At 52.5% G+C, this 21,064-nt stretch overlaps 4 protein-coding genes across 4 annotated transcripts; 2 read left to right on the top strand and 2 right to left on the bottom strand.

Annotated features, from left to right (window-relative positions):
* Nucleotides 1-352: 352 nt before the first annotated feature.
* J7T55_002124 (uncharacterized protein) lies at nt 353-3,067 on the bottom strand (the record flags this gene model as incomplete). Its single annotated transcript, XM_053133504.1, has 3 exons — nt 353-1,095; nt 1,163-1,975; nt 2,107-3,067. The coding sequence occupies 3 exons, from the start codon at nt 3,065-3,067 to the stop codon at nt 353-355; spliced, it is 2,517 nt and encodes an 838-aa protein (XP_052988683.1).
* Nucleotides 3,068-7,489: 4,422 nt separating this feature from the next.
* On the top strand, nt 7,490-8,558 carry J7T55_002123 (prenyltransferase and squalene oxidase; the record flags this gene model as incomplete). Its single annotated transcript, XM_053133503.1, has 2 exons — nt 7,490-7,856; nt 7,939-8,558. The coding sequence occupies 2 exons, from the start codon at nt 7,490-7,492 to the stop codon at nt 8,556-8,558; spliced, it is 987 nt and encodes a 328-aa protein (XP_052988682.1).
* Nucleotides 8,559-9,069: 511 nt separating this feature from the next.
* J7T55_002122 (uncharacterized protein) lies at nt 9,070-11,194 on the bottom strand (the record flags this gene model as incomplete). Its single annotated transcript, XM_053133501.1, has 8 exons — nt 9,070-9,095; nt 9,428-9,811; nt 9,881-10,334; nt 10,406-10,473; nt 10,527-10,563; nt 10,637-10,818; nt 10,888-11,023; nt 11,111-11,194. The coding sequence occupies 8 exons, from the start codon at nt 11,192-11,194 to the stop codon at nt 9,070-9,072; spliced, it is 1,371 nt and encodes a 456-aa protein (XP_052988681.1).
* Nucleotides 11,195-17,978: 6,784 nt separating this feature from the next.
* On the top strand, nt 17,979-20,522 carry J7T55_002121 (uncharacterized protein; the record flags this gene model as incomplete). Its single annotated transcript, XM_053133500.1, has 5 exons — nt 17,979-18,428; nt 18,812-19,135; nt 19,193-19,705; nt 19,762-20,041; nt 20,101-20,522. The coding sequence occupies 5 exons, from the start codon at nt 17,979-17,981 to the stop codon at nt 20,520-20,522; spliced, it is 1,989 nt and encodes a 662-aa protein (XP_052988680.1).
* Between the last annotated feature and the right edge of the window lie 542 nt (nt 20,523-21,064).

Genomic DNA, 21,064 nt, shown 5'->3' with positions numbered 1-21,064 from the left:
CAATGCACCTCAACTTCTGCTCTGTGGTGGGAGGTCCCATCAATCCAAATGCCTGTGGGGGTATACAGAACAACATACATGAAAAAAAAAAACATACGCCTCTCAGGGCAGCTCCGATGTGGCCTCTCCGTCGCCCTTGCGCGCGATCACTCCTCAACCGGGTTGGGCCGTCTTCAGGGGCAGAAAGCTCATGATTCACGAACAAAGGGAATTCGTCATTGGCGTCTCACGTCATGTAGGATAGCCACCTGGCGCGGGCATGCATACAGCACTCAGGCCTTGCTCTTTCGCCTGAGGATGAGTAGAAAATATCGAAACGGCTCTACCGAAAGCACAATCGTAGCGGGCATTTCTAGAACCCGAGTGGCGACAGAGGTTTGATGGGTGACAGGGGCCGCATATCGTTCGATGCTCTTGGTGTAGCACTCTGGCCGTTCGTTGGGGCGTCGGTGTACAGATGAGTTGTTTTGGTTGCTGCACTTCCGTTCTCCTGGATACCATTCTTCTTCTTCAGCCGCGTGCTGTCTCCCCCTTGCTGCGACTTCTTGCTGCTGTCCGAAGAAGAAATGTTGCGATCTCGCTCATCCCTCTCCACCGTTGGCGAAGGGCGACGCTCGGGTCGGGGCTCTGATCGGGGCTCTAGGCGTTTCTTAACACCGAGGCCTGGAGGCGGTGGCGCGTCGAACAACTTGTACTCTTCCTCAATGAACTTGGTCTCGTTCTTGCATCCCTTCCAACAATCCCTCCAGTCGCATACCAGGAATTTGAAGCAGAATGCGTCGATCTTCATGCACGGCTGGAAGCAAATGCAGAGGTTGCGAAAGTCCATCTTGTTCTTGTCGGCGTGCGCCAAGAGCAGGCTCAGGTGGCAGGTGATTGCGAAGAGCAGATAGTAGTTGAAGGGGGAAAGGTTGGACAACTCGTCGATGAGCATTTGAGGCACCTTCTCTGCGCCGGCGCATTCTCGAGCGATTCGGTCTTGTGCCTCCTTTGGGAACAGCTCGTCGGGGAGCTCGCGAAGCCATGCTTTCAGCATCGAACCAATGATATTGATATCATACAGGTCCTCCTGGCTGAATAGGTCTACATCAAGGCCTGCACGAGAAAGGTTAGTTAGCTGAAACATCCTTTTGATAGCTGTTGGTGTCACATGACGACTCACGCTCGTCGAACCGCCGCTGCCATTTCTTTATTTGAGGCCCACTTCCTGGCACTCGGTAAAGACCTTCCACGTCGCAGCCTTTGTAATTGAGATAATCGATCGCTCTCCAGGGGAAGGCGGGCATCCAGAATTCCGTCTTGTCTCTCGAGTCCTCGAGCCGTTTCGATATCCTGGTCAGGCGTGTTTGCTCGATAAGTGGGAGATTGATGACCTTTAACACGTAATGCTCGTCATCCACAAGTGGCTCCTTTTCTGTCGTGCTGCCGCTGCGACCGCCCTTGCCAAAAAGCCCCTTTCCAATTGACTCTGCTACCCTGCCGCCTTCTCTCTTGAGATTGTTGAAAAACGAAGCTGGACCGTCCTTCTGTGAGAAATGCTGCTGTCCGCGGCTATAGTCCCTCTCCCGATTCGAGTTTCTGCTTGTCGAGGCGTCCCGCGACGGGATACGGTCGCCGCGGTCGGCGGAGTGGTTGCGCGACGACGATGACATGGCCTCCCTATACGAACGGTCGAGGGGGGCTGTCGCGGTTTTGGGAGGCGCAGCAATGTGCGCACGTTCTGGTTCGGGTAGCGGCACCTGAGTATTGGGGACCTCTCTTAGGTCTTGGGGACTCGGAGTATGGCGTGGGCTACGGCCGTCCCTGTCACGCTGTGACTTTGTCCTGCTCAGCAATGTGAATGGCTTGGGCTTGGAGCCTTTTCTCGATGAAGTAGTGGTGGTGTCGCCCTTTTCTTGGGATGAAGCCAACGAGCTTTCGGATCTAGAGGGCAAAGAGGGGGCGGGTCTCGGGGCAGAATCTACATGGGATGTGTCTGCATTGAAGACAAAGAATCAGCATTGAAAGGGCATTGAATCAGGGGAGAGTCAAGAGGCGGCGCTGCAAAACAACCGTGTCATGCGTGCCTGATGGGCTCAACCCCAGGGTTTGGTTTGAATGACTGACCGGTTGATTGTTTTGGACTGTGTTTGGTGGGAGTTGGCTGATCGGTGCTCCTCATCACTGCTTCGCGCCGTGGGTCTAGTGCGGTAGTAGTGGTATTGGGCTGGGTCTGTGAGGGTGGTGGTAGCGGCGGCGGCAGGCGATCGGACGACGACTTGCCCGACTTGCTAAAGCTAAAGAAGAAGCCCTTCTTTTCGTCGTCGTTTTGCCGTGGGCGTTGGCCGTGGCTCGATTTAAGTCGCCTTCGATCAGGCTGCTGCGGGCGAGAAGTGGTCGAGTTGTTGCCGGGCTGGGTGATTGAGGCGGTGATGGGTGGGAACGGTTCTTGCTCTTGGTCGCGGAGGGGCAGGGGCTGCTGCTGCAGCTCGGCGATGTGCTGAGGTTTCCTGGTGGAGGCGCCTGTGGTAGTGGCAGTGGTAGTGGCAGTGGTAGTGGGAGTGGGCGTGGTCCTGCTAGTATTCTGCGATTGTACAGGCGTGCTAGGGGCTGGCGACTTGCGCAGGATTTGGTTGGGCTGTAACTGAGGCTGGAGCTGGGGGTTCGAATTGGATAGTGAGTATAGATTCTTTGGAGAAAAGCGTGAGGTAAATGGAGAGCGAGGAGACTTGGGCGATGACGAATTGGCGGTCGTGGCGGGTGAGATTCGTGGTGGGTGTTGGTCTGTTTCACTAGGACGATCTCGCTGCTGGGTTTGGGGTTGGGTGATGGTGGTGGTCGTGGTGGTGGTGGCCGAGGTTTTGGACTTGTTGGACCACCTGCCGTCAGCTTGGGCTTGGGTACCTAGACGGTGGCCGCCTGAGTGCTCCTGCTGCCGCTCCTCCTCGTACTCGTGCTGCTGCCGCTGCCCGTACGCCGCCTGTTGGTACTGCTGCTGGTTCTGCTGCTGCTGGGCCTGGGCCTGAGACTGAGACTGGGCCTGCTGCAGCACGAGCGGCTGGGGAGGCACGGACTTCTTTCGTCCCATGACGGTGGTGTGAGGTGATGGAGTGGTGCGGTGCGGGTGCAAGGGCGGTGCAGTGCGGTGCGGCGCTCAGTAAAGGGCGACCGATGTGTTGGCGATGGTGCCGGCAACAACCCTCAAACGGATGCTCGGGCGCTCCGTTGTGGTGGGTGTTTGATGCTGAGGGCGGTACTGTGCTGAGGCTTAATGCGTTGGATAGGTTGTACCTTGACTGGCTGGGCTGTTCTGCCTGTGCTTGTGCCTGTGCCTGTGCCTGTGCCTGGCCTCTGCTGCTTGTGCTTGTGCTTGTCTCGTGTGCAGAGAGGGCGGCCGGGACCAGCGCTCCACTTTCTCGCACACAGTCCAGATGAAATCAAGTGTCACTTCAGGATCGGCTGTCTCAATTCCAGCAAAGCAATTCTTGTCAATCAGTCAGTACCGTACCAGGAGGGACTGGGCAGGCTGGCAGGCTGCAGGCAGGCTGGGGGATCCAGGAGCCAAGAGCCAGGAGCCAGGAGCTTGACCCTTGGAGGGGGGGGGCAAATGAGAGGGCGGCCCTGCTGTGTGGCGCATGAATCGAAACAACTCCCCTGTGCCGGGAGGAGGCAGCGAGCTGTGCCGATCAAGGGTGTCTGTGGTAACTAACAGTGTGAGAGAAGCAGAAATGCTCCGTTCTTGCTGCTCTGATGTTTTGGGTTTTAGGCTCGGGCGGCTGAACCGAGCATGCGTCGATCACAGGCCGATTGACTGACTGACTGACTGACTGAGAGACGGGTTGATTGACTTGATTGCTTGCTTGCTTGATTGACTGACTGATTGATTGCTTGATGCTCGGCACCCAGGTTTGAGATGCGCCCTCTTACTGGGTCGACCCTGACTGAATGTGCCTGAATGTGAATGTGCCTAGGTCAGATCGCCAGTTGCGAGCGAGATGGACGGTCGCGCTTCTGCCGTTTTTCCCGAGCGAGGACTCAGCCTACCTGGTTAAGTCAAACGCAGACGTTGTCTTGGTATGGGTACCCAAGATTGTAGGTTGGGCTTGAAGGCACGTTGGGTTTGCCGGTTCCCAGCAGAATTGAAGGGACGCACTGGGGCGGGCCCTGGAGGCCTGATGAAGCCGAAGCTGAGTTCGAAGATGGAGCTGAGGGTCGAGGTCAGATCCGTGTCGGGGAAGTCCAGGCTTGGCCCGCTCTTGGAGTGATCAATTACTGTGTAACTGGACTCGCACAGCAGCAGTTGATCAGTCTTCAGGAAGCCTGGTGGAATGCGCCAGACCTGGGGAAGGTTGCGGATTGTGTGGAATCCTCACGTCTTCCAACGCCCGCGTGAATGCAAAAGCGCGAGCGGTAGGGTTGGATGGCTCAGGGGTAAACCGATAACAGATGATGGGCGACGGGCAACGGGGGACGCGGACGGGGGACGAGGGACGAGCGGCGACTCGAAGGTTCCGGTCCCGCAACGGCGACCGCGGCTGTGGTTTATTCCCTTGGAATCCCTTGGAAGGAGGGTATTTCCATCAGAAATGACGAGTTGCTACAAATATCCTCAGATGGATGGTGAGGTCGTCAAATTAAGATGATGCCTCGGGCCAGTTTCGAAGGAACCCCTTGGATGTTGTCATCTCAATTATGGGAACATGGGACGAGCACCACATGAGCAAGCCAAAAGAGCCCCGGCGACAAACATCCAGAGCTTACGACGGGCGGCACGAGTAGTCTAGACAGTGACAGTGGGTGGTGAAGGCAAGAGCTGTTCTTTCGGGCTTCGATGTTCTGAAACAATGTTCCCAGAGATGCACGCTGACGGTTGATCCCATCCCGTGGGATCATCTGGGAGACGGGGAATTTCCCAAGAGATACGATTGCGTCCGTGCCAGGGGGCTTTACCACCAGGTACATGCAACGCGGTGCATGCAGATACCTGGCAGACGGGAAATAAATGCCTAAAAAGAAGCCTCGGGGCCAATTTGTATCCCGCCAACAGCCCAGCCAGCCCAGCCAGCCCAGCCCAGCAGGGCCCACACGGGTGATCAGGGGTGAGCACGACCTGGACCCGCGAAATCAGGCCGGCTCGAGTAGGGCAGACCGAAGCTGGAGCGAGATCTCCAACGATCTTGCAGCCGCCCAGCCGCTCTCATCAGCGGTAAATAGTCAGTCCGTCAGTCTGGATTTGACTTGTGGGCTAGCCCGGAAACTGGGTTCCTTTTTTTTTCTGTTTGAATACCTACTATCTCGTGCGCATCACAAGCTTCATCATAGCAAATCACCTGAACTACCATTCAACCCTTCACCCAGACCCGTGACGGGTACGGCGAATGGCTCGCTTGTTATATAGAGTTCAGCCACAACAAGGCACCTCGAGATGAACCTCTCCATTCTTGATGCTCCCTCGTTGACGAGTCACGCAAGGTCAAAGGTGACAGTCGTTGGACAAAGCTCTGACATCTGGAGCCCGGCTGGCCAGGCACGCTCGCACGGGCGGCTGGTGAGGAACCCAAGTACTGTTCCTGTACATACGAAGGCACGGGCAAATGTGCTCAGTATACTATTGCCGGCGCCAGCAAGTCACAGTCATCAATGTCTCGGGCCCTCGTCCAGCCGTGTCCTGAAGTGAGCGGTGTGCATACTAACTTTCATTTTCCTTCGGCTCCAGGCGAGCCGGTGGGGAATGTCGAGATTGAATTCTGCTAATGTGATCTACTGTACATATGCTGTGCCGTGCTTTATGTCTAGGTACGTAAACACGTAGGCAAGCCGGTCAGTGGGTATGGATCAAGGGGCCTTGAAAGGCTCAAGTTACATCGTGGCACATGACAGGTAGTCTAACGTTAGCAGCAGGCGACTGCTAATGAGTGCGAGCAATTCGGATGTTGCCGTCCAGCGAGGCTGGGTCTTGGCAGATGCCGTGCTGGCCCCCCATGTCTCGCATCGATTCTCATCTCGTCAAAGACGTCGCTCGAAACAAAAAACCAAAAAACCCGTGTGCTACCAAACAACGTGGCCAGCCAGAGACAGCCAGAGAGACAATGGCATTACAATTCGATTCGACGATGAGATTCCGGACTTAGTCACGGCAAGCCCCTCTCTCTCCCTCTCTTCCAATGATAAGAGGAAGCGCAAGCCTCTCGCATTGCCATCCTCCACACCACCCACCATCATCGGGCCGGCACATGCAGTTGGACATCCGCGAGTACCGATCCTCAAGTCGCGCGTGCGGGTGCGGAGTCTCAAGAGGAGAGGGGTGCCCACGATGCCCATGCCCAAAGAGGTCTAGACCAGGCACGCTTCAGTCTTGAAACATGGGCAGTCTCCCCCTGGCAGACCGTCCAAGTATCATCGGGCAGCCATCCTTGCCAAAAATAGAGCGGTCAGGGCCTGCGTGCTCACAGTTGCTCACGCCTCAGTACTGTGTATGTATGCAGTTACACGCACACAGGCTCACACGCACGCAGTCACGGTAGACGCCTTTGCACGCCTGGCCCCCAAGAGCCTGTCTCTGCCCGGTCCCTTGCTCCTGACAAAAGGACAACTGCCAGGTACTTTGTAGGCACTCTGCCTCCACACGCAATCTACGCGTGCCTGCGCAGACCCGCATGAGGCTGGCAAAATACGGGGCCATCGTTCCCGGGACGCCCATCGCCCTTGATTGTGAGCTTCAGGTTGAGGGACAGATAATGCCGACCACAAGCTTTCGCGCCGGATTCCCCCAATGGTCGACTCGATTCTAACGGAGCCCGCTTGATACGGTGGCACGCTGATCATTGTTGATATGCAATGCACGTCAGCCTCGTGGCGGTAGGACAAGATCGCGCGTCGCTTGGCCTGGCTCGCATTTTCGATGCTGCTGAGAGCCGGTGTTGAACCTTGTTGGTGGTGTGGTCCACTGTTTGTGCAAACCAGCCCACAGGCGGGAGTATCATGCGAGCGCATCTCCACACCACTCGCTTAGGGCTGCTAGGGAGAGCGAGAGTGTGAGGGAGACGTTCTCATGCTGTGACGCAGGCTGTCAGCATATTGACGGGCACGAGAGTTTGCCCCTGTCGCAGTCTTGCTTGGCCTCCTAGGTACTTCATAATTAGCCCGTAGCACATGTCACAATATCAAGTGTTGATCGGAACCTTTCATCTCAGCCCTGAACAGCCTGGACAATCTGACAGTCCGGGGCGAGGCGAGGCGAGGTGAGGGCTCAGATGATCAAGGGTCGACAGGATCCAATCTTCTGGGACCGACGTTGAGTTGGCGATGGTCCAAAGCGAAGTGTGGGGCAGCCCGCAGTGGCTTACCTAAAATCTCTCCGACTCTCGACGACATTGCTCTATGGCTCTTTCTGATGACCCCTGTCACCAAGGGAAGCCACCCGCGCATCGCCCATCCTCCTGGGCGACTACATCCCAGTCGAGACGAACAATTCCCACATTCCTTCCTGCCTCCCACAGCTGACAGCGCAATGACCTCAAAGCTCGACAAGCTGCCCGACGAGCTGCAGCTCGCCACAGCCAACCATGTGAAATACATCCAGTCGCTGGACACGCGGAAGGACGAGTATGACTACTGGCTGACCGAGCACCTCCGCCTGAACGGCGTCTACTGGGGCCTCGTCGCTCTCCACCTGCTGGGCCACCCGGACGCCCTCCCGCGCAGTGAGACGATAGACTTTGTGCTCTCATGTCAGCATGACAGTGGAGGCTTCGGCGCCGCCCCAGGCCATGACGCACACATGCTCTACACAGTCAGTGCCGTGCAGATCCTCGCCATGGTGAACGCGTTCGACGAGCTGGAAACGAGAGGGAAGGGCAAGGCTAAGGTGGGCGAGTGTATGTATTGTCATCCTTATCCTGGCCTTTTCTCATGCTGGCCTAATACGGGGAAAATAAATTATCGCTGACACAAGTACAGTCATTGCCAACCTCCAGAACCGGGAGACCGGCACCTTCGCCGGCGACGAGTGGGGCGAGGAGGACACGCGCTTCCTCTATGGCGCCTTCAACGCCCTCTCCCTGCTCGGGCTGCTGCACCTGGTCGACGTGGACAAGGCAGTGGAGCACATCGCGGCCTGCGCCAACTTCGACGGCGGCTACGGCGTGAGCCCGGGGGCCGAGTCGCACTCGGGCCAGATCTTCACGTGCGTGGCGGCGCTGGACATCGCGGGCCGGCTGGACCTCGTCGACGCCGACCGCCTGGGCCGCTGGCTCAGCGAGCGCCAGGTCCCCGGCGGCGGGCTCAACGGCCGCCCGGAGAAGGACGAGGACGTCTGCTACAGCTGGTGGGTCCTGAGCAGCCTGCAGATCATCGGCCGCGCCCACTGGATCGACCGCGGCGCCCTCGTCCGCTTCATCCTGCGCTGCCAGGACCCCGACGCCGGCGGCATCGCTGACAGGCCTGGTGACATGGTCGACGTCTGGCATACGTGCTTCGGCATGACCGGGCTGAGTCTGCTTGAGTACCCGGGTACGCAGCCTGTCAACCCCGTTTATTGCATGCCAAGGTCGACGATCGAGAGGGTGCTGGGGAAGTAGGTAGAGAAAGGAAGCAATCCAAACGACTCCCTATCAATGCTGTTTCCTGAACCAGCATGATTTACTCGTGGACTGTGTCATGACTCTCTTGCCAAAGGCCTACCTCCCCTACGTCTCCATGGGGCTAGGACACTCTTCAAGAGAAGAGCAAGCATGGATCTGTCTACCTAGTTGATCAACCCATCGCTCTCCTTGGGTGACATCAACCAAGCAGCAGACCTACAGCTTTCAAGCACTGGACACAGCTTGCCAAATCCTGTACATCTGCCATGCCTATTTCCTCAAGTGAACGCCGGGTGAATGGAGCCTGGAGCGTATTCCGGCTGTGCCGGTCTATTGCGCACCAGTCCAGGGCCTACTTCTAGGCAGTTCGCCTTGTAATGCAACATCAGACTATTTTCCCAGTCTTGGGGTGGAGCACAGCAGGAACACGAGCCAGAAAAGGTCATTTTTCCCGATGTTTCTTTTTGTTTCATTCTGGCCGTTTCCGTCCAAGTGGACGGACAGGTCTTTAGTGAAAGTTTGCTATTCCGCCATCTGTAGGGTCTACACAGTACGTTAAGGCGCTGCTAATTTTGACTCACCTACTCTCAATTTGTGTCAATGATAGGGGCGGACTTCCTGAACCATTAATGATGTATGATTCCCCTTCTTTCTCCGCTTCCATCCATGACTATCTCTCCTTGACGGGAAGAATCTATGCCCTTGCCACTGCTCAAGGTTGACCTCATTGATCCAGCCATCATACCTACATAGAGGCCATATTCACAATTGACCGGCATTCGCACCCATCCGATGTAGGAATTCCTCTACTCTTCATCTTCATCCTTGACTCCCTGGTCTGTCCCCTAGCGTTTTCAGTTGCATACCTGGAGCCTCATCCAGGGTCTGTGCTAGCGAGGCGACACGCGTTGGCGCATCACTGGCGAAGCTCGAGTGCTGACGGGAGCTCGTACAAGTCGTCGTCGTATAAGCTGATTGTGTTGTCGAGCTGTACCAGCTCTTGTCGGGGGGTACCGGGCCGGCGGCGGAATGGTCGACGGCAGTGCCCGACTCGACCGAGTCGTCCCGGTGGACACGCCGCGGACTCCAGTACGTCCGGCTCGTCCTCTCCGCCGAGCTGGGCGGCTGGCGGGTGCGCCTGAACTTCCGTGTGGCCTCGCGGAACAGCTGGCGCGCGTGCGGCATGCAGGCCACCACGATGCCCACGCAGAGCTCGATGCAGGACCAGATCACGGTTTCGCGTGCGTCGTCTATCGACAGATTGTAATTAGTAGGCCAACTCGGGACACAGGACACACGGTCTACTTCAGTACACATACCGGTGACGTTTTCAGATGTCGCAAATGACACCAAGCTCTTGACACGTATTGCAGATACAATCGTCAGGAATATACCGACGCTAAACATGGCGAAGATGCCAAGCTTCTTGTGCCACGGGTGTTGAAGCTTGTACAGCTGCGTGAATGGCAGCACGAGCATCCATAAATCCAGCGCAATATTCATTCCGCCGTGGCCCAGGCCCAGGTTGTTCAGTTCGAGGACGACGCCGCGCTGATCCTTGTCCTTCCAGCCCTCCCATATTAGCCAAGTGGGCTGCCTCTGTACCAGACTGAGGGTGAAAACAATGACGCCAACGAGAAGGTCGTAGATGAGCGTGCACCATACCACCTTCTTGAACATCTCATCTGGGAAGATTCTCAGGAAAAATGCCAGGATAGACGCTTTGATAATCGCTATAATGAGGACATAGTGCGTTTGGGCGGCAAGGAGGTACTGTCAAGTATCAGAAAAGCTCTTCTAATGTGATCAATCGACGCGCAAGAGAGCGAGTCTAGAGAACCGACCCTGAGAAAAGTGGTTATTTGATAGTCGTGGAGGACCCAAATCTCAAGACCAAGTCCTTGTGGGATCACTGAACAGTAAATCTCAGCCCCCTTCCCTTTGAAAGTCATGGTCATGACTTACTGCATTGTATGACGGTAATGAACGGGATGAGGAGGGCCTTTAACCAAAGTCAGTTGCCCTTGTTACTACAGATATCACAAGGCTGCACGAAGATAGCATTGCAGACGTACAAATGCGAGCGTCAGCCAAGTATCATCGGCACCCCATGGAGTATATCTCAGGTACTTGACGGCCATGCGAATTGCGAAGAAGACAGTGGCGAGTGCAAACATGGTCAGAGTGATCACGTGGACGCCGCGGCGGTGATCCACTCGCGGCAGCCCGCACGCTGTTCTCGTGGTGTTGATAAACGCTCAACAATCGGTCAGTTCCCGCCATTGACGAGTCGTAAGATGCCATCTACAATCTGCACTTGACTCACATAGACCTTCTATCACGGTACACTCCTGCGTCACACAGCCGCCGACAAGCTGGCTGTACCCTTTATCGGCACATAGCTCCAATTGAGTCTTGTTCACGTATGGTGGCTCCTGCGAAGCCTGAGCTGCACATATCATCTACGCTGACAGTTAGCATGTCTGGCAACGAAGATGATCCCATGAGGCTCGTATGATAGGGCACCTGGGCCCATCGAATTGACTGACAGCACATTGTGGAGGCACCTGAGCCGCGGCGAGCTCAAGCAGACCTGACACGCAGAGGACGACGAGGAGCCGGAAAGTCAACATTGTGAGAATACCTTGGTAGGCAAGAGTGCTTGATGACAGACTCGCGGAACCTGGGGCACGTACTGGTTCTTATTCGGTACATGGCCGAGTGCGAGCCCTGGAGCCGGTCTAGCTCTGGGATCTGCCAGGACGCACACGGCCAAGCAACGTGACTATAGGTATGGCAGAAGTATCTAGGACTAAGTAGTGTACACCTAGCGTCAAATTAATCAACCTCTGTCAATGATCCTTTTCAGAATAAGGAAGAGACTAGCGACTGCGACCCCGTGACCGACAGCTGAACGTGTCTCTGGGCAGACGATCGGCACCCGGTGAACGAATGCCAAGAGAGTCTCGCCCATGTCTTGGAATGTTGAGATTTCAGCGCGCACACGGGGATTCGTTGATTCGACCAAAATTAGAACTGAAGCTAAAGTTTTCATACGATCCTTCCATAAGTCCAGAAAATCAGCCCTCCAGCCAAACAATCGCTAGGTAGAGGTTGACCCGGCCTTGTTGTGAGCTGATCAAGGGGTTGCAATCTCAAAGGAAATGACACCGTCGCTGAGATGGGATGCCTCGTAAGATACGTGAACTTTCTTTGTTCGTGTTACCATGGTGTCTGAAATGATCGGCGGTCGGAGTGCTACTCACATAGACTGCTGCGGCAACGAAGCTCAGCGGCATGTGACAATCAGCGACTGTCGACCTCGAGAGCCGAGTAGTCTCCTAGTTCCTACTCCCCTGTCAAAGTGACAGTGCGTCAATGCGCATATCCACTCAAAGAAGAGCATTCCATAAGATGGCAAAATCTAGTTTCGTGATTCCGCTATCCTCCAGGGCCGGAGTGTACTGTCAATTGCAAACGCTTACATCCAAACGAGGCTTAGTAGCAGTCTGGACTCCATGTTCGACCATGATTTTCCAGACAGCTTTATACATTGTTACACTTTCAGACGTGGTTTTAACACAGCATTTATAAATTCTGCTTGGCCTTAAGCTGCCTAGGTATGTGCAACGTTTGCTGCCAGCCCAAATTGAGTTGAGAATAGAAGTGTCTTTGCGTTCAAGTACTGTACAAATTGACTGAAAACATTTCAGAGATACTTCGAGCAGCAGGCAAAATTGTGGTGTATGCATGTGAATCTATGTATGTTCGTCAGCCGCACAGCCTATGGCTTCCAGTCAAGACAAGAATAAGGCTATACAGCCTACAGCCTTTGTGGTTCGACCTTAAATTAAAAGAATCGACAAGCATTCTATGTCTCTGTGTGTCACCATTAAAGTATGCAATGAGCTCACCTCACATAGATTTCTTTATAATTCAAGGTCTCGAGAAAACTACTGAATTGAATATTCCAAGAGGCAGCAAGATTTGAAGTCTGAAAGTCGGCAGACTTTCGCTTTGTACTTCTGCTGCTCTCTAAAGCTACACTCAATGAACTGCCTGCCTGCAAGCAACTGAAATCCACATGCACGCAGTCAATGGATCTTGACTTGCCTCGAATTCTCCCTACGCTCCTTCACTTGCATTGCTCCTCGTAAGGGTGACTGGCATCCCCAGGGATCACCTTTCCGGTCTTGCTACCCTTCAACCAACTGATTCCTACCCAAGAGCCCCAGCTCACCCAATACCATGATGTTCAATGCCTACTTGATGCACGTACCAGAATTTCGTGTGCCAGTTAATAAAGATTCGCAACTATATGTTCTCTACAACCTGCAGCAATGATATAACAGTCTACTTTCCTATGACAATTTCTGTTAACACCAGTGAGCTCATCATATAGAACAAGGCAATCAATCACTACTCAAGGTGACAAGTAGAGTAGGTAAAGTATTAGCTTCTAAACTTCAAATTCTAGGCACGCCTTGCTTAAAGGCAAGCAAGGAGTCCTGACACTTTCATCCGATGATTTTCATCCGAACCGGACGAGACCATTTTTCTAGGTAAGCTGGTATACTAATCTTCCAGATAACATTCGTTTGACCAGGAGGGACCGGCCACGCGCCAGAGCGAACCCAGCGGATCTCGAGACAACCGCCACGCGAGCCTCTCGACATGGAGCAATGCTGTGCCTATTTCTGAGGCTGCGGTACAGATTATATTATATTTTATCATTCTCCCACCTTGTACTTCCAGATTCTACCTTACTGCCCCTGCATCAGACTGAATTTGCTTGGCAGTTACTAGGCTAAGTAATGTACTGTGATTCAATGTTGAACTTCTAAAGTTTTGCTCCTGATCCTTCTGTTGTCTCGTTTGGCGTGCGAGTTTGCTCTGCCATGCGTGTCTGTATCTTCTTTGATGCAATCTGTGAACGCATCTATGTTCAATTTGAGGTATTTACAATGCCCTCTCAGACCTTGCCGTGAAACACACCTTACATGGTAGGCGAAGTCACAATACTAGTCATTACTCACCACACCTCCATTAACAGGACCTCAAATACATTGTTTTATAGGAAACATGAACTTTATGGGCAAGACTGGCTTCTTTAACATAAAAGTCACCCTTGAAGGATGTTCACTAAGGTGAATTTCTGCACTCACACTTAGAATTGTTTGCCTGTACTCAGGCTTCGTGATGCGAACATCATCCACTACTAGTATGAATATCACTGACATATCTCAGAGTTCCAACCCACACCAAATTGCTACAAAATATTAATTTGCTCTATCAAGGTTTGTTCCAAGATCCTCCCATTCTGGAACTCTCCATCCGTAGTATCTGCAGTATTTAGCCAGCACTCTCGGCCGCACATTTCCGCATTGCAGCCACACTGCCGACCCAGCCATCTGGACTGCAGCTATGTGGACTTCATTACCATTTGGGATATCGCCACTCGAAGACCCGGACTCGGGTAATAGTGATTCTTAAGTATCGAATCAGCCAAAAGGATACCAAATCGAGACGCCTGTGTAGCTAGACTTGAGCAACAATCACAATTACCCTCGGCAAAAGTTTGAGTGCTCAGCAAGAAGGAGAGTAGGAGAGCAATGGATATCATGAAGCAGGTTGAAATTCAAGCTTTCTTGACTTACTTTCCACCCTGACAACTGCACCAGTTTCTTCCGACAGCGGTAATCTACACCGCCAAGCCCAGAACACCGTTGGCACTGGAGGACACCATCCACCGCATTTGAATTATTCCACTAATACTACTATTGACGCCGTCCCATACCCTTCGATCTACCAGCTCTATTCTCCAACCAGGCTGAGCGTCATGCCACCCACCCATATCCCTGTCTTCATCGCTGCATCAACTACCTCTCAAATCGTCACCAACGACCAGCGTCACATTAAGATATAACATGGCTAACATAGTCCTTGAGTTCTTGAACAAACTATAATGATCTCTCTCTCTCTCTGAGCCTTGCGATAAATTACTAGTTCTGTTGACTATATCCTCCTCAATTTTCTCAAGATCTGGTTTCAGATTTCTGAAGCTCTCCTACCTAGTGTTACTAAAGTTCTTACTCCAGAACTGGCTAAAGATGCTATCGATAACCCAGAACAGGAGTTCCGCGAATATCTGCCTTAGCATGTAGCAATGATACTAATGTCTTCGTCTAGTCCCAGTCTTCTCCCTGCGAACCAAGTTGAGATATTTATCTTAGCTCTCTCAATAAGCGATGAGAGTCCTTCAGACATCGGGTACTCGCCCAGCCTCACAAACGCAACTTATCGCAAGGACAACTATGCGGCCATATACAGCCGCAGTCTGCCCTCACTTCTTTAGGGTGATCGACCCGTTCGGCCTGGGCCATGATAACACCTGTTGGACACAAGTTCAAGCACCACCTCCTTAAGAGCATCGCCTCGAGGACACAGAAGCAAAAATACAAAACGTCACGCACGGCTCCAACTTAGAAGGACTCCGCTCCGGGAGCAGTTCTTCAAGAGCACCACCTGGAGGACCCTAATAACAAGACATCACGTCGATAACACCACCTCAGGTCGGAAAACTGCTCGAGATCAGACCAAATACAGACTGCCTATATTTCTAGATCAGTGAATACAGAGCTCACAAAGCTGCGCTGTCAGCCGGGCGAACCACACTTCATGACGGGATCGCCTCAGAACTGTATAGTGTCCAGCTCACAGATATCTAACTCCCGGCTCTCAATTCGCGTCCAAGTCCCTAGCAATTTCAACATTGCTTGACCTACGCCGAGCGAACACTTTTTTCATAGCGGTCTCAGCTCGACATCATGCAGTATATACTCCGCCAGCAATCAACTAGCACTGCGTTCCCTGCCCATGATAACCTAAGCCAGGCCAATATTGGTATATCAGCATCACCTCAACATTGCTCAGTGACCAGCTCGCAAACACTCATTCTGTCAACTCAATGGTAGATACTAGTAGTGTTCGATATACCAGTGCTCGGCTTGTTATTTTAATACTACGCAATCTCCAGTTTATTAGCAATCCGCTCGTGGCCTTGACATTGTGCACAGCTCGCCGGCGGTCAAAGCTTTAAGGTTGAGCATTAGCCAATCTGTTAACTTTCTACTTCTGAGGTTGTCAGCTTAGAGTAATACAGTATCCAGCTCGCCGACTTACCAACGATTGAACTCGTAATATCGACAATACGCAGTGCTCAACCTCGCCACCATTGAACTTGTGGCCTTGACATCGTGTCATTTCTCTTTTGTGGTGCTTCTCGCTATCTTGATACTTCGCAGCATCTAATTCCGCCAGTATTTGAACTTGGGCCTGAACTTTGTGGTTATGTCAGATCTGTTAATACTCCTTGTCACCTCGACCTCGCGCAGTATCCTACCTCGCCAACATTCAACCCAGACCTTCAACATCGCGCATTGTTCAGCTTGCCGCCGCTCTGCCATAAAAGTATGGACAGCATTCAATTCGCCAGTATTCAAATTGGGGTCTTAGTATTGCATTGCGCTAGAGTTCCCGGCTCTCCTTGTCTTTTAATTACAGGCACTTAGTGTTGATCCTCACCAGCACTCAACTAAGACCCTAAGTATCACACAAGGTATAATTAATCAACACACTTTAGTATCTTAACATATAAAGCATCTAGTTCGATGAGACGTGAAGTGCAGTCTTGGTACTATATTACGTCGGATTCGCTGGGCTTCCTTATAACCTCAACCACGCGCTCTCAGTACTGAACTTCGCCAACGTTTAACTTGGACCCTTGACATTGCATGGCTCGCTGGTGCTTCTCATCACGTCAAATACACATACTCAACATTGAAAGTCGCCAAAATTTGAATCAGCCCCTTGATACTGTGCAATTGTCCGACTTGTGGGCGCCCAAATCGTAACCTATGCCCATCCCATCCGAAAGATATCCCAACCTGATGCTCACCTTAGACTTGCAGTATCCTGAATCCCGCCAACATCCAACTCAGGCTCTACGACTTGCAGTACCCTGAACCCCACCACGTCTAACTTGGGCCCTCGACATTGCACAGAGTGTCTATTTTGTGGGCATTTAAATCTTAGCTTGCGCCCATTTAACTCCCAATCACGCCCCGAACGAATCACACCCAAAACCTACTTCTCGCCATGATTTGCAGTTTTCTAAAGCTCGCTAACATCTGACTCGGACCCTTGACATTGCACAGAGTGTCCAACTTGTGGGCGTTCAAATCCCAGCTTACACCCATCCAATTTCCAATCACATCCCATAAGATATCCCAACTAACTCCCCACCTACAACCTGCAATATTCTGAATTCACTGATGTCTAATTCGAGCCCTTGATAATGCACAAAATCCAACTTGGGGCCGCCCAAATCTGAGCTTGCACCCATCCAATTCTCAATCACGTCTCATTCTAAAAAGAAAAAGAAAAAAAAACTCCCTTATCTACTCGTCAACTACAGCTTACAATATTCGCCGATGTCTAAATTGGGCCCTTAATATTACATTGTATTCAACTTGTGGGTGTTCAACCTTTATTGCACTTATCCAATTCCCAGTCACATCCCATCCAAAAGACATCCCACTCCTTGCGTACAACTCACAATATTCTGAACCTCATCAACATTTAACGTTGCTTGGGCCGTTGACATTGCACAGTTTGCAATTTAGGGTGCTTAATTAGTTATTTGCACTTGTCACCCCAATTACGTCCCGGTGCAAAAAACATTCCAACTCACTTCCTACTTACAACTTACAGTATTCCAAACCTCATCAACACCTAACGCTGCTTAAGCCCTCTACATTGCTCAGTGTTTAACTTATGAGCATTCCAATTTTAATTTGGATTCATTTTATTCTCAATCACATCCCATTGCCAAAAACAAAATCTAAAAAATCTCAACTCACTCCTTACCTACAATCTATGGTATTCTGAACCTCGTCGACATCTAACGTTGCTTGGGCCCTGAACATTGCACAGAAGTCAACTTGAGAGCATTCCAATTTCAATTTGCATTTGTTCAATCCCCAATCACATCCTATTGCAAAAAGAATCCCAACTCACTCCCTACCTACACCCACAGTATTCTGAACTTCGCAACATCTAACATTGCCTGGACCCTTAACATTACACAGTATCCAACTCCTAAGCATTCCAATTTCAATTTGCATTCGTTCAGTTCCCAATCACATCCCATTACAAGAAAAGGCCCCAACTCACTCCCTACCTACTTACCTACAACCCATAGTATTCTGAATCTCGCAACATCTAACGTTGCTTAAGCCCTTTGCATTGCAAAGTGTCCAACTTAAGGGCACTCAGATCGGAACTTGCATCCATCCAATTCCGGATCACGCCCCAACCTACTCTACATCTACGATTTCGATTATCCTGAATCTCGCGATGGAAAGACAAGCTGGATCCAAGTCCCCCTCCGACGCCGGTTCCAGGGCGCAGCCGCAAGAGAAGAAGGACCCGGCCCTTCCCAACCTCAACAAGGCCACGCGCCTTCCTCCCGCGGGCCAGCTGCACCCTCCCCAACTCAAGTACCCACCTGCCATTTTCCGTGGGGACCTGAACGTTCCCTCCCACTTCCCCGTCTTTCCTGCCAGCATGCAGCCCTTCCTCGACTTCAATTCCCAGCCTCTGTGGGCTGGCAACAACGTCCCAAACTTCGACCCGTTCCTTCCCATGCCCAACCTCCCCGGTCAGATCGCGGGTCGCCCAGCTCACAGTGGCGGCAGTGGCTTCGGTTTCCCCCCGGCAGGCGCGATGTTCAACCAATTTGGACGCGATCCTTTCATGCAGCTTCCAGCTGGACCGTTCGATTCCTTTGGATCGAACCCCTTCAATGTGAGTTCCTCTTCCACCACGCCTGCGATCTTCACTTTCTGTCCCCAGCGTTTTCGTCTCCTCAGGCGCGTTTTCCCAGGGTCGCACCCTGCTGTCACTCCTTGAACTACCCATCTTTGCTTCCTTGCTTTTGCTTTTGCCAGTCGTTCTTTGTATTGCGGCTGTCTTCGTTTGGAGTCTTGTACACTCTGTTGTCGGTGGCTGAACTGAGTTCTGCGTGGTTGGTAAATCCTTTTTCTGCACATTTATTCGGCCGAATGGCCTCTGTCCTGTGGCTTTCGTCCCATAACTTTCGTCCCATGTTCTTTGCTTCTTTTTGGACATTGAAGTCGCCAGGATGGATGACTTGGAGATCAAAGATTTGGCTGACAAGATATTCCCAGCTTGCCATGGATTCCATGCACATGCCTGCGGAGCCTTTGGTCAAGGTCGAAGACAAGGCTTCTTCCATTCCCTTGATCTGCCTGCTGTGCCCAAAGCAGCCCAAGTTCTCCGACGTCTCGCACCTACTGACACACATCTCTTCCAAGTCCCACCTTGCGGCTCAGTTCAAGCTTCAACACTCGGGAAAGAACGAGGACAAGCGGACGCTTGATCGATACAAGCTTTGGAGTGACAGCAACGGCGTGGACAAGTTGGTCGAGAACCGTATCGCCGCCAAGGAGCTGAAGAAGCCTGCGAAGAGGCTGCGCCTTACCAGCGTCGAGGTATGTCTTTGAATTGGCCTCTTGCAACTTCGGAGAGGCGGCTAACGGGAATGACAGAATACTACTGGGAAGAACGTCAAACTTGAGGATGATGACGACCTCGGTGTTCACTTGGACAATGCTTCTCTGCGTCCCAATGCCAACGCCTGGCACTTGCACGCACCACGCGACAACTCCTTCGAGACGCTTTACGCCATTCCTCCCTATAATGACCACAGTGCCTACCCTTTCCCCGACTCGCCCCAGAGTTCTGCGTACATCAAGCAAGAGACTTCGCGCTCGGGCACAGACACCGCCAACACCAGCTTCCTTCCAGAGGCTGCTGACGGTGATGCTGGCGACGAGTCGTCGAAGCTCAAGGGAATGGTGTACCCTGGTATGGGTTTATTCGATGCTGCGACCCCAATCCAGAAGCGCAAGCGCAACCAGAAGAAGCACGCGTCTGTTGTGCGTAACATGGAAATGGCGTCTGCTTCGATCGGTCCGGACGAGGAGGTCTGGGACAACACCATGTCTGAGGTCACCAGGACTAGAAATGTCTACGACAGCCCGTCGATCGATGGAAGCCCGGTAAGTCTCTTGCTAACAGACTCTCTATCATGGAAGCTAAGAAAGCACGCCCTTAGGATTCCAAGGACGAGCTGCCTTCGACTACAAAGAAGCGTCGTAGCCGTCGCACCGCCGTTGCAACCGCTGGTCCCCGTCGACAGACCCGAGCAGCCACTCGTGCTGCTAATAACGAGAAGGTGCGCAAGCGCCGCTCGGCACGCCAGAACAAAAAGCTTGTCAAAGTTGAGGAAGATCTCGCATCGGATGAGGATAACTCCAGTCATCGTCTTGATGACGATGACGACGACGTTGTTGCGGGAGGCGATATCTTTCAAGGGCACCGCCAGAACAGGCAGGGTGGGTGCAAACACCTTTGTCTTGTGGTTCGTAACTGAAACTAACGTAAAAAGTCGTAGATGCCAATGGAGCACCTTCCGGCAACCGATTCGATCTCGCCTTTCGAAACGCCATGCATTCACTTCCATCGAACACGCCCTTGATGACAGCGTCCTCACTGTTTCCCCGCCCGAATCAAAGCTTCTTTCCGGGCTTTGGTATGAAGGAGAACGACGGCATGGCCTTCTCCATGCACCAGCCAGGAGCGATGCCTAGCTACTTCGCTCAGCATCGCCAGAATGTGCAGAATGCCAGCGGCTTCAATCCTCTCTGCCTGCAGCGGCAGGATAGTTACCCTTTTCTGTACGGAAGCCACTCTTTTGAGGCACCCAAGCCTCCTACTCCAGTTTTTCAAAACCTGAACGGCCCGGATTTCGGCGCTTTGGATTCCGCTCCTTCCTTCCAGTCTGGCCAAGCCCAACACGAAGACTTCGACGTCTGAGGGCACTTAACCTATCTTTTCATGTCAGATCTTGGCTCGATATTCTGAGTCTCGGTCACGACAGCGGCATTTTCATCAGTCGTCCATACGACTTTTTTGTCCCATGAGGACTGTGACTTGATTCTGAGAGGCTTAGCGACATCGGAGCGCGGTAGCATCACATTATGGGTCAATTTTGAGCTCCGGAGCTTTTCCAAGGCACTTTGATCGAGGATGCCATCCGGTTTGCTCTCTTGTTTCATCTAGCGACTGCCCATACAGGGCGATTATTATTTTTGGAGGCAAAAAGGGTTCCGTCTCTGGAACTGGCGTTCTAAGATTGAGCAAAGTGTGGGAACGATGCCATGGCGAACCGATTTGGCGCCTTTCGTTCGGCTCTTTCGTAGATGGTCTGACCCGAAATTTCGCACTGGGTCTTTATGGGATATTATGCTTTTCGGCGGTTGGTGGGTGTACTTTCTGGGGACTGCTGGGTGTAAATTAGCGAATTGCTCGAAGAATAGACACATGCGTTGCTTTCACTACCTGAATTCGATAGTGTC

The sequence above is a fragment of the Diaporthe amygdali genome (genome assembly GCF_026229845.1).
Source record: "Diaporthe amygdali strain CAA958 chromosome Unknown NODE_37_length_474048_cov_65_229390, whole genome shotgun sequence".
NCBI classification, from domain to species: domain Eukaryota; kingdom Fungi; phylum Ascomycota; class Sordariomycetes; order Diaporthales; family Diaporthaceae; genus Diaporthe; species Diaporthe amygdali.
Note: the sequence above shows the minus strand (reverse complement) of the source record. Positions and strands in the feature narration are given on the sequence as shown.